Source organism: Zingiber officinale, chromosome 8B (genome assembly GCF_018446385.1).
Source record: "Zingiber officinale cultivar Zhangliang chromosome 8B, Zo_v1.1, whole genome shotgun sequence".
Classification (NCBI taxonomy): Eukaryota; Viridiplantae; Streptophyta; class Magnoliopsida; order Zingiberales; family Zingiberaceae; genus Zingiber; species Zingiber officinale.
Genome location: NC_056001.1, coordinates 40,634,975 through 40,650,787, shown reverse-complemented (window position 1 = coordinate 40,650,787; position 15,813 = coordinate 40,634,975). Strand labels below are relative to the sequence as shown.

Here is a 15,813-nt window from a genome sequence, read left to right as displayed (position 1 = left end):
CTGATCCAACTGAAGAAACCGGGAAGGTTTCAAAGTTGAGATCAAGACAGTTCTACTGTCTTTTATATTACTCATGCATTATAATATTATTGTGCTAACCTTTATGTTGCAGGATGTTTTTGTTCTAACACTGTTTTGCAGGTCAGGCTTGATTGGTCGACCGAACCAGAGGATCGGTCGACCGAAACAGAAGTTATCAAAGCAGTGTTTCAAACCAGACCAAAACAGACTGAGGTCGATCAAAGCTTGATCAGTCGACCGAACAATAAGATCGGTCGACCGAACCTTGGTGACTCAGCACAGCCAGTGCATCAGACACGATCAGCAAGCAAAGGAAAGAAGGGCTGATCGGTCGACCGAACAAGAGGATCGGTCGACCGATCCAATCAACATTAAACGTGCATTAATTCAAGATTCTGGCATATTTCGACGAACAAGGTAAAAGCTTGTTCGGTCGACCGATAAAAGGGTTCGGTCGACCGAACCATTGAAGGCCAGTTAATGCATAATTTATGAGCCAGCGTCAGACTCCAGCTGTGGGTGATCGGAGCTGGTTCGGTCGACCGAACAGAGGGATCGGTCAACCGAACCTCAGTGCACCTATAAATTAAGGCTCGAGGTCAGAGGCCAGCAAGAACTTTATTGATCAAAAAATTGCTGTTCTGCAAGCTGCTCGAAGCAACAAGTCTCCATCAATCTCTACATTCACGCCGACCACAAGCTTCGACTTTCAAATTCATTTGTCGGTAAATTTATTATTGTTGCACTTAAATTATATAAGATAGTAGAGCTGTTACTATCTTATATCTCTTGTACTTGTACGATCTGCTTCTCTCCGAGGAGTTCGGAGAGAAGAGTTTTAGTGCTTTGTCCATCGGTGCGGTCAAGGACTGCGGGCCTTCGAGTAGGAGTCGAGCTAGGCTCCGAACGAAGTAAAATACCTTGTCTCTCTTTATTTTCCGCTGCACGACTTCGGTTTCAAAAGAAAAGAATAGTTTTAAAGTGTGCGATATTCACCCCCCCCTCTATCGCTTCAAACGATCCATCAATCACAACATGGACAATAAATTCTGCTATCTTCAGTTTTGTCTTTGTAAGCTAACTCCAAAAATTCATCAACTTTTCTTCTATCTTCTTCTGAATTCCCGTTCTTTGAATGAATCCAACTTTTTTTCATATCACTGATCTTCATCGAGGAACAGTTTACTGATAAAAATAATCATTTATAAAAAATATAGTTTGTCAGATTTATACATTTATGACAATTGAATCATTATATGACCGAATAAAACTTACTTCTTAGATCACAACTAAATATTTAATACACAAATAACACTTATAAGTACAATTAAATTTTAACTAATGAAAGAACAATACCTTTTCTATAAGTTCTCTCCAATGTGATAAAGCTCTAACTTCAGGATTGTCAGTATTCAATGCCTATAAATGAAATTGTAAAAAATTAAAAGTGTATCACGACATCAAAGGATTGACCACCCATCTTCAATTGCAATGCAAAAAATCATCACTAGATCTATTTCTTTTCCAACTTCTTGTGTCTGTGAAGTTTTTCCTATAGTAAAACAACACAGGCTTTCTATTCCTAAGAGAAATACTAAAACTACTATTTACTTTCAACTATTGCATGCTAACGTTTTGGGGCCATATTAGGTAGATTCACTTCATGGTTCTCATTATATCTTAAAAGTATGCTTGCTTTGTTTGGTATATAGTTAATAGTAATCTTAAAATTGCTGAGTTCTCAAAATTAATCATATTGACTTTTTATCGAACATCTTAATTCCAATAGGATGGGGAACTAAATTTCTTATCTCTCCTTCACATATAGTCAAACTACTAAAATCAAATCAAAAGCAATAAGAGATATACCATGTAAATTGATTTACTCAAGGACAGATCCAGGAATCAGAGTTAGGAGAGGCTTGACCCGTGTTCACAATTTTAAATCTAGAGTGCAAGAGACAAAAATGAGTGCAACAAACAAAAATTCAAGTGGATAATAAGACATAATAATAATTTCTGTTGGACCCCATGGTAGTTTTGATGTGATCAACCAAGTTGGTTAGGTCCTGCGTTGTATTTGATCCCTGTGTCTAAGTGTGCAGGAGCTTAGGAGCACAGGAAGTCGAGGTGGAAGACGCAGCTAGCGAGAAGGACGGCACGGGAAGGGAGCCGACGGGCTCGGTGCGTCCGAAGGACGAGAGAGCTGCGGAAGAGTACTCCGGTGGGCGTGAAGAGCGTGCGCGGTGTTCGAGGGACGTTAAGCCGGGACGGAAGGCTGCTCGAGGAAGGCTGGAAATTGGGTTCGGGTGAGCCCTATTTCGGTTGGCCATAATCACCCAAAAGATCGGAGCATCGGAAGTCGCAACAAGCTGGAAACGAAGTCAAAAGAGCTGAGCTGCCAGCTTGGAGGCGCCTCCAGTCAGGAGGCACCTCCAGCTTGAAGGCGCCTTCAACCAGGTTGAAGGCGCCTTCAGCCAGGCTGGAGGCGCCTTCAGCCAGGCTGGAGGTGCCTTCAGCCTGATTGGAGGCGCCTTCAACAGGTCAAAATGACCGTTTGCGTTCGGATAGAGTTCTATCCGCTAACCGAGCTGTGGAGGCGCCTTGAACCTTGTTGGAGGCACCTTGGACCCTCGGGATAGAATTTCCAGAGGCTATTTAAAGGCCCCTGGAGCTAGGAATTAGAGAACAACTCAAGCATTCAATCTGTAAGCAATTCCTAAGCAACTAGTGAGCTTCCAAAGTGTAAAAGGCTTCTCCGCCTTCAGATAAGGAGATTTTTCTTACTGCGCTTTTTCTACTGTCCTGGATTAACAACCTCCTTGGTTGTAACCAGGTTAAATCCCTGAGTCTCTTCTGTTTCTATTTCTTTTTCTGTTTCTTTGAATTTAGTTACTATTATTTTATTACTGCATTTATTTCTGAGTTGAAATCCGAGGAGGGTATTTTTATTTTTGTTTTCAGCAATTCACCCCCCTCTTGCCGGTCTCTGCTGCACCAACAATTTCAATTTAGTTTTTATTTTTCTTTCGGTAGTATGTTCATTTTGTTAGTTGCTACTCGGAATATCGTACCGGTTCCCCTGTACAAAAATTTTGTACAAGTCCTGAACCTTTCCTAACAACCTATTGTGTTCTTTAGAAATTAAATTTGGAATCGCAAACAGAACTTAACATTATTGATTCCAAATTCAACTTATCTGTTCTTAGAAATTTAGACTTGGATCGCAAACAATGCTTAACATTATTGATCCAAATCCACCTATGTTATAAATTTGATTAAATATTTATTTCAGAGATCGACTTCCAAGTTAAACATGACGAGGCACTAGGCTTTTTTGGGTATGAGATCATCCACCACTTCCTAGACAAAACCTTTCAATGAAATTTAATATTTAATCTCCTTATAGTAACCCTAGGTTTAACCATTAAGAATAATCGAATCACAAGATTGAAAAACAAAAGAAACACAAAATTGAAACATAAATTCGATAGTCTAGAATCGTTAGCCTCTTGTGTTTGGTATTTCAAGATCTAAACAAAAGAATAAACTAGTTATGATGCGGAAACTGATAACTAGTTATACCTTTTGTAGCTTATAGACCTCATGATCTTCTGTCGTATTCCTCTTCTTATCTCGGACGTCGTGTGAGCGACGATCTACCGAGATGAGAATCCACCCAAGCCTCCTTCTTCTCCTTGCAAGTTTCGGCCACCAACTCTTCTTCAAGGGAAGCTTTCTTTCTCTTCTTCTTCTCCACAAGCAACCAGACACCAAGATGAAGTAAGACCTCCAAGTGTCGCCGGCCTCAACAAAAGGAGAAGAGAGAAAGAAGAGAGGAGAGGGACGACCACCACCAAGGAAAGGAGAGGAGAGAAATAATAGATGTATTCTAAATGTGAGACACCTCTACACTCTCTTTTATATTCCTTGGTCTTGGCAAATAAGGAAAGTTTTAGACATAATTAAAACTTCCTTATTTTCCTTGCCAATAAAAGGAAAATTTAATTAAAATTTTTCCTTTTTTTCTTTTAATGGCCGACCCCTACATGTCCTCCAAAAAAGGAAAGTTTTAAACACAAAATTAAAACTTCCTAATTTGTTTTCGAAAATTTTTAAAATAAAAATTTCTCTTTTTAAAATTCCCTTCATGGTTGGTTATAAAAGAAATATTTTATAAATTAAAATCTCTCTATTAAAACATGTGGATGATTACAAAAAGGAAAGTTTTCTCTAAAATTAAAATCTTCTTTTTAACTACAAATAAGGAAAGATATCAAACCATTCTCTTAATCCTTTGTAGAAACTATAAAAGGAAAAATTTAATTTTAAAACTCTCTTTTAAATAATGGCTTCCACATAAGGAAAGATTTTAAAATTAAAATCCTTTTTTTTTTATTGTGGTCGGCCACCTTCTTGGACTCCAAGCTAGGGTTGGCCACCTACTTGAACCTATCTCTCCTTGGTTTGGCCGGCCCTAGCTTGGGCTCTAATCTAGGCTTGGCCGACCACATTAAGGTAGATAGGAAGTTGGGTTTAGGTGGGTATAAGACTTTATAAATAAGAGGCTATGACAGGGACCGAGAGGAAGAATTGGTTTTGGTCTCCCGATGAACTTGAGCTTCCCGTGTTCACCCCGAACACTCAACTCGAGTTCATCAATAATAACTCAACCACTAAAGAGTTATTATTGAACTACCGCACCAATCTCATATTACTATATGGGCTCCTACTTATCATGAGTGTGTTAGTCTGGAGCTGTGTTTAAGATATAAAATGTCCACTAATTAAATGAGTTACTGACAACCCACTTAATTAATATCTAGCTCCAAGAGTAGTACCACTTAACTTCATTGTCATGTCGGACTAAGTCCACCTGCAGGGTTTACATGACAATCCTTATGAGATCCTCTTGGGGACATCATCAACCTAGATTGTAGGACACATTTTCCTTCTATAATCAACAACACACACAATAAATAATATTATTTCTCAACTTATCGAGCATATTGATTTATCGAACTAAATCTTACCCACTGATAAATTAAAGAAATAAATATTAAATATATGCGCTGGTTATTATATTAGGATTACGAGCACACACTTCCATAATAACAAAGGTCTTATTTTTTTATGTAGTCAGTATAAAAAGAAACTACCTTAAATGATCCTGCTCAATACACTCAGAGTGTACTAGTGTAATTTTATGGTCAAGATAAACTAATACCAAATTACACTACGACTATTTCAATGGGTTGTTCCTATCCATCTTAGTCGTGAGCTACTATTTATAATTTATAAATAACATGATCTTCTGTGTGTGACACCACACACCATGTTAACTACAATATAAATTAATTGAACAACTACACTTAGCATATAAATGTAGACATTTGACCAATGTGATTCTTTATTTAAAAATAAATGTTTACAAAAAGCTAGACTTTTAGTATACACTCTATCATATTTTTCGCCGAGTACAATTAAAAAATTGATAGCATCTATCATTTGTTTAATAGATTACCAAACAAACCACTCTATTTCACATATTGATAAAAGTGAAAAAAATAAAGAAATACTCTTAAGCTAGCTATAAATTATTCACACAAACGCTAAGATCTAACTGTGGCAGTTCTACCACTTTGGTGAGATGAAATACACATCCAATTGAAGTCATATCTTGATATTCCTAACTCATCCAATTGAAGCCTTATCTATATATTCCTAGGTTAAATTAGATTTAGGGTATTTTTTCTATAGTTACCAAAATTAAATCAAAATGACTAATGAAATCCAAATTCTAGAGACCAGTTGGAATGCAACAGAATGCATAAGCCATCATAGCGAAGGCTCATGTGCAAGAGAATGCATACTTTGACTTTCATAGAATTCATGTAGAAAGATTGTTGATACAGAAACTCAAATTACAAAAAAATTGTGAAAATGGATATTAAGTGTTGGCACACAAACCTTATGTTGGAGTTGTATCTGAGTAAGCAAACTGGAAAAGAGAAAAATCTAGAAAACAGAGAACCATGACGGTGGAATGGATTTGCGGTGTATCGAAATGCTTAGGTTGAGGCGTATGGAAATATTTTCCTTTAAGGTTTTATTTGCCCTCACTACTGAAAGTTTGCTAATGACTTTTATCGGTAAATTACCCCAGATACAACAATCCTTTCAATAAAATATCTAGCAAAAATATCGAGTTGCCAAACATACAGAAATATGTAGAAATCTGAATATTTATAGTGAGTTTGATGTCTTTTCAAATGATGCAACCATCACAAGATACCTCGTCATTTAAATAACTGTCAAAATTAGTTATAGATGAAATCATCCAACCAAGAGACAAAATAGGAAGAAAATGAAAATGCAAATTTTGAGAATAGAAAAATCAAAGGGAATTGATAAAAATGACATCAATGCGTTTTAAAAATCAAATATTAGAAAATTATTCAAGCTACTAGAAGAAGGAAGCAGAATAGGAGTCACTACTGCCAACTCCTGTCGTGCTATGCTTTGGCCGCGGCAGTGGCCGCGTTGTGATCTTGGAAAAGCAGGAGTCTCCCATGGCCATGTACGCAGCAGGAGCCGCGGCCAAAGCATCGCGCGACACAGCGGCAAGGCAGGAGCTGGCCACAGGAGCAGGGGGTGCGAGTTGGTTGCGTGAGTGGCAGCAACCACGCGACACCGACGGATGCGGTAAGAGAGGTAATCTCAATAGGTTGGACGGAGAGAAGAGAAGAACCAAAGAAGTACCTGAGATTTGCCGTAGAGATCGTCGTTGCCTCAGTCGACCCGTCACCGTCGTCGCCCTCTTCGTCGTGTTCCCTTTAGTCGCACGAAAGAGAAAATAGAAACCTAATCCCTTCAAAACTAATAACAAAGGTAAATAATTTAATGTTAAAATAAAAAACCTAAAACCTCTAATTATATTAATATCATCGATGATGTATGTAGATATATAATGAATTTATTATTTATTTATATCCTAGGCCTATCAAAAGATTAGTATATTATTAAATATTTAATATGTTTTTTTTCATAATTTTTAAATTATCAATAATCTAAACATAAATTATAAATTAACAAAATTTATTAAGTTATATATATATTAAAAAAATTTAATTTATAATTTGGATTTAGATTATTGATCATTTAAGAATTATGAAAAAAAAATATTAAATATTTAATAATATACTAATCTCCTAGGATACTGAAGGTTTAACTTGAACCAAACATACCATTGATTCAAGTTATCATGTATAACCTTGATTATGTGATTATCAAGTAATCACATAACCAAGGTTATGGGGAATAAAACATAATCAAATATTATTTGGTTCAACCTAGGTAATGCAATAAAAACTTATTTATTTGAAGGTTTTAATGAATAACTTAATTTAATATTTTACTATATTACCCTTAGTTACAAAATCAACCATATATATCTTTTAAACTCTACATTTTTATTTCTGTGTGGTTTTTTATTTTTTTAATTTCTTTTCATTTTAATTTTTTTTTTAATTTTTTTTAAATATTTATTTTTTTTTACGTTTTTTATTTATTTTATTTTTTCTATTTTTTTAAAAAAGTTTATGTTTTTTTCCTATTTTTTTATTCTTTTTGTTTTTTATTCTTTTTTTAATGTTTTTTTTTTCTATTTTTGTCTATTTTTCTATTTTTTATTATTTTTAATTTTTTTTTAACATTTTTTACATTTTTTTTAAAAGTTTTTATTTTATTTTTTATATTTTATATATTTTTAAATACAATTTTTTTCTATTATTTAAGAATATTTTGGATAATTTTTTTTTATTAATCTCGAAATCAAAGAAAAATCTCAGAATTTTTATTGATAATTTTGAATGGTTAACCAAGATTATCAAGATAACCCAATCAAACCGAACCCTAAGTTTATTTCTTTCACTATTTTCCGCCCGATCCCCCTTCTTCCTCTCCCGATCCACTGCTGACCAATCGTCGTGTCGCCCCGACCGCGAGACACCGGCACCCTGCGCCGCCAGCCGCCGTCGTTCGCCACTGCTGCCGCCCTTGTCTTCCTGATCCGCTCCTGACGCGAGCGGCCAGACGCGGCCACCGCAGCCAGTCGCGGTCACCGCGGCCAACTCGCGGTTGTTCTTCACTACCCCGCACACGACGCCGCTCATCCGACCGTCTCTGAGGAAGATGACGTGAGATCGACGCCGATTGTATCACTGGACGCAGCTGCCTCTATTCGCTGTATCGTTGTAAGGCTCTTTGAAGAAGAGAGAAGGGTAGAGGTGGAGGACGAGATGGAGAGGGGGAGGCGTTCGGTTTCCAGGGTTTCAGTTGGGGCGTGGCGTCGTCCTTGAAACTAGATTTCCGATTTATGTTTTTTTTCTGATGATTTGGATTTGTGTTTCAAGGGTGCATCTTATTGGGGTTTTACATCGTCGAGTGTTTATAATTGGATAAGAAACCTCTCCTTTTGGGTTTAGAGACGCCGGCGTGTTGGATTCTGATGCCCTTCTTTTTTAGGGTTTCTTCTGTGTTATTTGCATCTAGGTTAGATTCTGGTGGTAGGGTAACGGAAGGTAGGTTCGAAAAAACTTGGATTTCACCTTCTAGAACATTTGGTAAGGAAAACAGTGTTTTCATTTTGGTAAGTTTGGGTCCGGAAGAATTGGGGTTTTGGTGTGAAATTGATATTTTCTTGCATCATTTGTGGGGTTTCTATGCTAATTGCTCTAATTCCTAGCACAATCCTTCGCAGCGTGAACACATCATTATCAGCACTAATATACTCGTAAACACTGCTTATGTATTACTGAGTTCAGAAAGTGCTGACAGGATCTTTCATTTGCTTTGAAGGAAAAATCACATAAATTGCTTTAATGACGACAAGTAGTTAGCCTCATACATTATCCTAAGGCATGGTAGACATAGGAAGTAATCTACTGATGGATAATTTGATTATGGGTTAGGCCTTGGACTTGGATAATCACTGAACCAATAGCAGTTATTGTTGTTTGATTACTTTCTTATTCATGTTGGAGAATGTGAGATATTTATAAGTAACCTTTAATATCTACAATTAGGTCATCGAGACTCCCCCTAAAGCCGACTCAAAATTATTATTAAACCCTATCTTGCTACGAGTTATTCAGTTTGAGGATTTCTCGTAATATAGTTAGTAAATCTGCTAACAGTTGGAACTAAAAAAATGAGATGTCGATCTCCTTGGATTGTACCTTATTTCAAAAGTACTTTACACATTTTTGAGTATTTTATATTCTGGGTGCAATTTTTTTTTCATTCATATAGTTGAAGTCTTACAAACCTTATTATTTGTGTAATATATATGCATTTTGAGTTTTATTTTGAACAATGGTATTCATGGAAGTAGTTATTATGTGTACCTCTTGGAATTTGTATCTTGTTGCATAGTCGATTCAAACTTAATAGCAGCCAAAGAGGTCGGCATGTGGTCATTATAATAGGAGCCATGCCAAGCTAATCATCATAGATATCCACTTGTGTCATCATAGGTTGGCATAGTTTTTCTTTCAAATTTTGGTATTTTCCAGTCTTTTGTGCCATATGCTCACTTTGTTGGCATGCATGTATATTATATTTTCTATGTATTGCTTCAGAAAATTGATGCTATTTGTGCACTTTAAAGTTGGATTTGCGCAAGAAAATAACTAACTCTTGTGAATAAAAATCTTTTTTATCTGTATGCTTTCATCTTTAGAGACATCCATGCAAATCTAAAGAAGGATAAACTGTAGGCAGGATCAGCTGAGCTCTTAACAGATCTTTCGTAATCAGGAATATACTTTGCTTTTTTAAAATAATGGAAGGACAATAGGGGAATTTCTTTTAACATGGTTTTTACCATTGCAAAATGTTTTATATTGAACATTGTTTTTATGTCAGCTTTTGCAACTATCAGTGACCCAAAGAAAGAGAGGACATACCAATTGAGGAAGCATGGATGGTATGGAAATATTTTAATTATTATTTTTATTACTTTTTCTTCCATTAAAAAAATAGAAATTGTCATGACTAGCTTATATAAGTGGGCTATCTACAAAAGACCAGACCACATTTTTTTATTAGTTTATGCTCAAAAGGGACTTTTTAGGACTAGCTATTTTTTTCAAGGATATGGCACAAAGTTTATTTATTTATTTTTATTTTGTTGACACTATGCTGAAAAAATAAAATTAAAAAATTCTAGTTCTCATCATGTGTTATGCAGTTGATCAATTCATCAATGTCACTTAGGGTTAAACTATCAAAAAGTGTAATCTTTGTGATTCCAATTACTAACGTTTTTGTTTATTGAATATATATACAATCAATTTGTTCTTCTTTGACACGTGTAGCTAAAGAAGTGATCTTGTAATTTGTGAATCAGCTTTACTAACCTGAACATTTTGTTACCATTTTCTTGCTGCCATCAACAAACGAGCAACTAATTCATAAACTTTGCTTACTAGATCACTATAGATGTTGAAATCTATGGATTTAACAGGGTAAGTGTTGCTGTGTGAAAGAATAATTCTAATATATAAATTTAATGTGCTCTTGTTTTATACCTTTTCAGTTGATTCACAGCCGACGATGGAGGAAACTATCATTGTTGGTGATGACCTTATGATGGGCCCCCCATCACCTATCATTCCTCCAGAGATTGCATCTCATGTCCTGGAAGGTGTAGACTTATGCGATCAAGTATTGCGGAACTTTTTCTTGTGTAAGTGAGAGTGTATATTCATATTACACTCTAGTGGTGTGACATTGGGAATCCATTCTATCAGATGTGAAAATATGATGTTGATTAGTCTTTGTCCTTTATCTGAATGTTGAATAAAGTACAACTTATTCAGTAATTGGTGCAGGCTTGCAAATCAATGATGTTGAGCCATTTTGTCAAGATGAGATCATCTTGTATCAAGAGTGTGCTGCAAAGAGAGTAAGCCATGGTGTTATAATGAAGTTGAGTTGGTTCTCTTAAGTTACAATATAACTTGTATGTTAACCTGAAATGTGAACAGGATAAGGAGTTAAGACGTAAACTTTTTGATAGTGAACGTAAGCTGGGTTTGTCTATGCCCTTGGGAGATGCAAAGGAACGAGCTGCTAATCTTGAAGCACAAATTAAAACTCTAGAAAGGTATGAGCATGGCGTCACTCTTTGCCCGATCTTTTCTATTCTTTACAAAGTTATAGAGTTCATGTGCATTTTAATGTAATATTAGGTGACAACACTTAGACTAAATAGCTAGAAGAAAACAACTAATGGTTTGACCAAAATGGAGGATTAGATCCATGCCTACTAGTTGTTTATTTACTGAATGTTTTGAATTGAATCATACATAAGTGAAATAGAAAACAAGTTATGCATCACAGTACTTTATTAGAGACTAGTATATCTAGGAAAATATTTCCTGAGAATAAGCTACAGTGATTTAATAGATGGATCTCTGGCACAGCCTCTTTGATCTTTTTGCTTGATATTTATTAAATTATCCAAGCCAAATAACATTTCTGATAATCATCATTATGCTTTAACTGCAAAACCTTATGATGGCCATTTATGAAGTTTCTTGTGTTATTTAGGCGTATGATTCTTGCAAGTGGAGTTGAAGGAATGGAAGGATTCCGCCAACGTTGGAGTTTGCATGGGCGTATTGAGGATACCAAGTATTCCTTGTTTTTCTTCCTGATCTTAAGACAATCTTTTTTAGAATATATGTGTGTGCGTGCATTTTGTTTTTATTATTTTATATCATGTCTGCATACTTTAAGTCTTAAAGAGCCAAGAGTTAATGTTGATAGATAATTGGGTTGATATTATATATCTAATGTCAATCACTTGTAATTCAATGACACCTTTTCTAAAACTCTCATTGGGTTGAATTTGATAGTTTCTTACAAGTTTGATGTAAACTATACAATATGATATTGACAGTTTTAGCTTTTGGAATATGTTATTTCACTAGTTTTTTTTTAACTTGAAAAGTTTCGTATTATTGTTGTTGAACAGTTGCTTGTATCAGAAGATATCTTATTAATTCTAGATCTGTTCATTTATCTTGATTCTCTCTCTCTGTTTTTCTGCACAGAAGAAGAATGGAATCTTTGAAAGAGGGGATCACAAAGAGTAAATCGGAAAATATTCCAGAACCTAAAGTAGACCCAGCTAAGAAGAAATGGTTCTTTTGAAAAATATTTAGTGTTTGTTCTCCAGTAACCTCTTGTAAGTTGACCATTGAGTACATTTTTATCTCCCTTTTACCTACTCAAACCGGAATACATTACCTAATAATTGCCGGCAAGGGATGATATTAATTATGCCAATACTTCACTGTGTCTACCCATAATCTGCAACATCTTTAACAAAAGATAAGTTGCATGGACAAGAACACAATTGTAATCGTTAGTTTGGTTTTTAGAGTCCAACTTATTGTTCTTTATTACCTATCCTGCTGATAACATTAACAACCTTGGCTAGCGACAAGCTTTGTTTGGACCTCATTTTAGCATTTCCTTGATTTTCTCCATTCAACCCATAAACTCACACATCCTTGATGGTTATAAGAATCTAGGAGGTATTGCGCCAACACTATCTATAATAATATCCACTCATTTCTTCTTTTATTTTTCATAACTTAAAATTTGAGTTCTTTATTAGTTTTGTCTTCTCGTCTACGTATTTTGTTTCTTATACACACAAAATACTAATTCTTCTTTTAATTATTGTATCTACTATATCCATTATTTACAGTATGAGTTCTTATATTTTATGTTCTAAATATTAAATTATTAGTTTTCCTATCATATTTTTTCTTATCCAACGTATAGTATGAGATTCTTGTCTATTTAACAATATACCTAAGTTCTTATAGAAATATAGTTGTCTTTGTTGATACATTACAGTTGAATCTTACAATAAAATTTCTTGCATAATTAGTACTATATCAAAGTTCTGGAGATGTAGCGATCCTTATCGAGATGTTATAGTCGGATCCTGTAATATGTTTCTTTCGAGGAATAATTTAACATTAACGCAATAATTTAATGAATTCATTTATTCAATATTTGTCATAATTTTAACACTGGTTGATAACCTAACACAATCTTCCTCCTTTATTCGAGTTTAGGACAAACCATGATTAATTCGTCATGGGCGGAGTTATTAAAATTTTTTAAATTTTTTTAATAAAGTAAATTTATATTCAGATATTTTTAAAAAATATTTTGTATTTGTTTTTGCTATTTAATTGATATTATAATTTTTTTACTATCCTAATATATATTATTTAAATAAATAAATAAATAGTTAATTTATATAATTATTATATATAAAATAGTATGTTTATATTAATTTATATATTTATGATTATTTAATCAGCGTGTTGGAGGATTATAGAGTTAATCTAAATAAAATGTTATAAGAATCAATGTTTTCATTTGATTCACGTCACTTCTGTTTGTATTAATAAGGTAATTGTGAGATAAGTAGAATTTTTAAAAAAAAATTTATAAATGTCTTTTGATATTTTGAGGGAATAAACGGAACACATCCTAATATAATATGAAATAAATAAATAGTTAATTTATATAATTATTATATATAAAATAGTATGTTTATATTAATTTATATATTTATAATTATTTAATCAGTGTGTTGGAGGATTATAGAGTTAATCTAAATAAAATGTTATAAGAATCAATGTTTTCATTTGATTCACGTCACTTCTGTTTGTATTAATAAGGTAATTGTGAGATAAGTAGAATTTTTTTAAAAAAAATTTATAAATGTCTTTTGATATTTTGAGGGAATAAACGGAACACATCCTAATATAATATGAAAATTTTCTAATTTCTAAAACCCTAAGTTTTATTTCTTTCACTATTTTTCGTATGATCCCCCTTCTTCCTCTCCCGATCCATAGCTGTCCAATCGTCGTGTCACCCCGACCGCGAGACACTGGCACCTTGCGTTGCCAGCCGTTGTCGTTCGCCATTGTCGCCGCCCTTCCTGATCTGCTCCTGACGCGAGCGGCTAGATGCGGCCACTGCATCTAGTTGCGATCACCGTGGTCAACTCGCGGTTGCTCCACTACCCTGCACACGACGCCACTCATCCGACCGTATCTGAGGAAGATGACATGAGATCGACGCCGATTGTATCCCTGGACGCAGCTGCCTCTATTCTCTGCATCGTCGTAAGGCTCTTTGAAGAAGAGAAAAGGGTAGAGGCGGAGGAAGAGATGAGAGGAGGAGGTGTTCGGTTTCCATGGTTTCAGTTGGGGTGTGGCGTCGTCCTTCAAACTAGGTTTCTGATTCATGCCTTTTCCTGTTGATTTAGATTTGTGTTTCAAGGGTGCATCGTATTTGGGGTTTTACATCGTCTTAGTGTTTATAATTGGATAAGAAACCTCACACTACCCCGCACACTTCTTGCAAGATGACTGCTAAATGGCGGCTTCATTATTTATTCTCATAATAATAGGTTGCAAAATCATGGGCGTCGATTGCTATCTTGAGCAATAATATCGCACGCGTCAGTCATAACTTCTGCCTGCACCTAATTGTGATTTTGCGGCTAGGAGGCTGCGACCAACGACCACTAACCTCAGTTGGTCATCATGGTCGTACTTGGTAAAAGACGATTACGTTTGTCCCTAACGTTTCCGTTAATTTGTCTGGACCAATACGGAAGAGATAAATCACATATGATTATTAGTCTTTGGAATAGTGACTAACATATGAGGGAGGTATTTACCTCGACTATGTAGAGATTCGAACTTTAAATTTCATGATAACTAGCATCCCGAGGAGACTATCATGATCGTACTCGCGCTAATTGGTAGGATGCACATAGAGCTCGCGGAGCTTATGATTTAACTCGGTAAGTTGGTTTGAGTCAAAGTTTGAAGGTCCATTAGACTTTGAAAAATGATGGTTTGTAACATTCAGAAGGATCATCGTAAAAGGAAAAGGAGCTGGTTTGCCGATTTTGGTGAGAGTTGCAAGAGGTTAATTTCGTTGGTAATAACAAAGGATAACGTGTGGCATCGTGGATCTAACAGAAGATAGATTCTGGGATAATGTAAAACTAAGATTACAGCAAGTATGATATGACTCATACGAGAATTTAGTCGAACAAAATTGAAATCAAGTTGATTAATATTTGTCATAGTTGACTAGAATTTGAATAATTAAATCATCGTTGAGTCTACTAACGTTAAAAGTCATTAATGAAAAGACTTATCGTCTTATCCAATTAAATTGATTAAATATACATACGAGTCAATAAAAAATATTATCGGTAAATTCATCATTTTTTTTATTTATAAATAGGGACGGGCACAAGGACCTCGGACAACAAATATTTCACTCCCAAGGTTCATTCTAAATAGTTCAAATTCTTTGTCTTCATTTCTCTCTGTCCTCGTATCTCATTGTCAATCGGACGGATCAGATTAAATTTCAAGGCATCATGGCATCTTTAAAATATGTGTAATATTTTCGTGATATGCAAAGTATCCTTGAGATTTAATCTGATCCATCCGATCGATAATAGGATATGAGGACAAAGAGAAATAGAGAAAGAGAATCCGAAGTGAAGTGCATTCTAAAGACGTTTAATGCTCACAAATGATTCAGAGAATAAATCGTTAGCCCTGGAATAGAGTTGAACCCGAAGCACGTTAAATTTGGAAGCGGGCTTGTGTTTATACTACTAAACATTACTTTAAAGGCCATTTTAACCATTTTCTCTGGTTA

The 15,813-nt window shown here is 35.0% G+C and overlaps 1 protein-coding gene across 4 annotated transcripts; it reads left to right on the top strand.

Moving 5' to 3' along the window:
* Positions 1–7,931: 7,931 nt before the first annotated feature.
* On the top strand, positions 7,932–12,497 carry LOC122014835. Of its 4 annotated transcripts, none has more exons than XM_042571277.1 (7): positions 7,935–8,276; positions 9,949–10,009; positions 10,622–10,771; positions 10,917–10,990; positions 11,073–11,191; positions 11,638–11,721; positions 12,144–12,497. In XM_042571277.1, the coding sequence occupies exons 2-7, from the start codon at positions 10,003–10,005 to the stop codon at positions 12,241–12,243; spliced, it is 534 nt and encodes a 177-aa protein (XP_042427211.1). In that variant the 5' UTR covers positions 7,935–8,276; positions 9,949–10,002; the 3' UTR covers positions 12,244–12,497. The 4 variants fall into 4 exon arrangements, with proteins under 4 accessions (XP_042427213.1, XP_042427211.1, XP_042427212.1 ...); XM_042571278.1 differs by having other exon boundaries at positions 7,935–9,557; XM_042571279.1 differs by having other exon boundaries at positions 7,932–10,009; positions 12,147–12,497.
* Positions 12,498–15,813: the final 3,316 nt, after the last annotated feature.

Excerpts from the sequence above, each read along its gene's own strand:
- LOC122014835 (XM_042571277.1), top strand. Across the intron at positions 10,772-10,916 it reads ATTGCGGAACTTTTTCTTGT|GCTTGCAAATCAATGATGTT; the intron begins GTAAGTGAGAGT and ends TAATTGGTGCAG. Across the intron at positions 11,192-11,637 it reads CAAATTAAAACTCTAGAAAG|GCGTATGATTCTTGCAAGTG; the intron begins GTATGAGCATGG and ends TGTGTTATTTAG.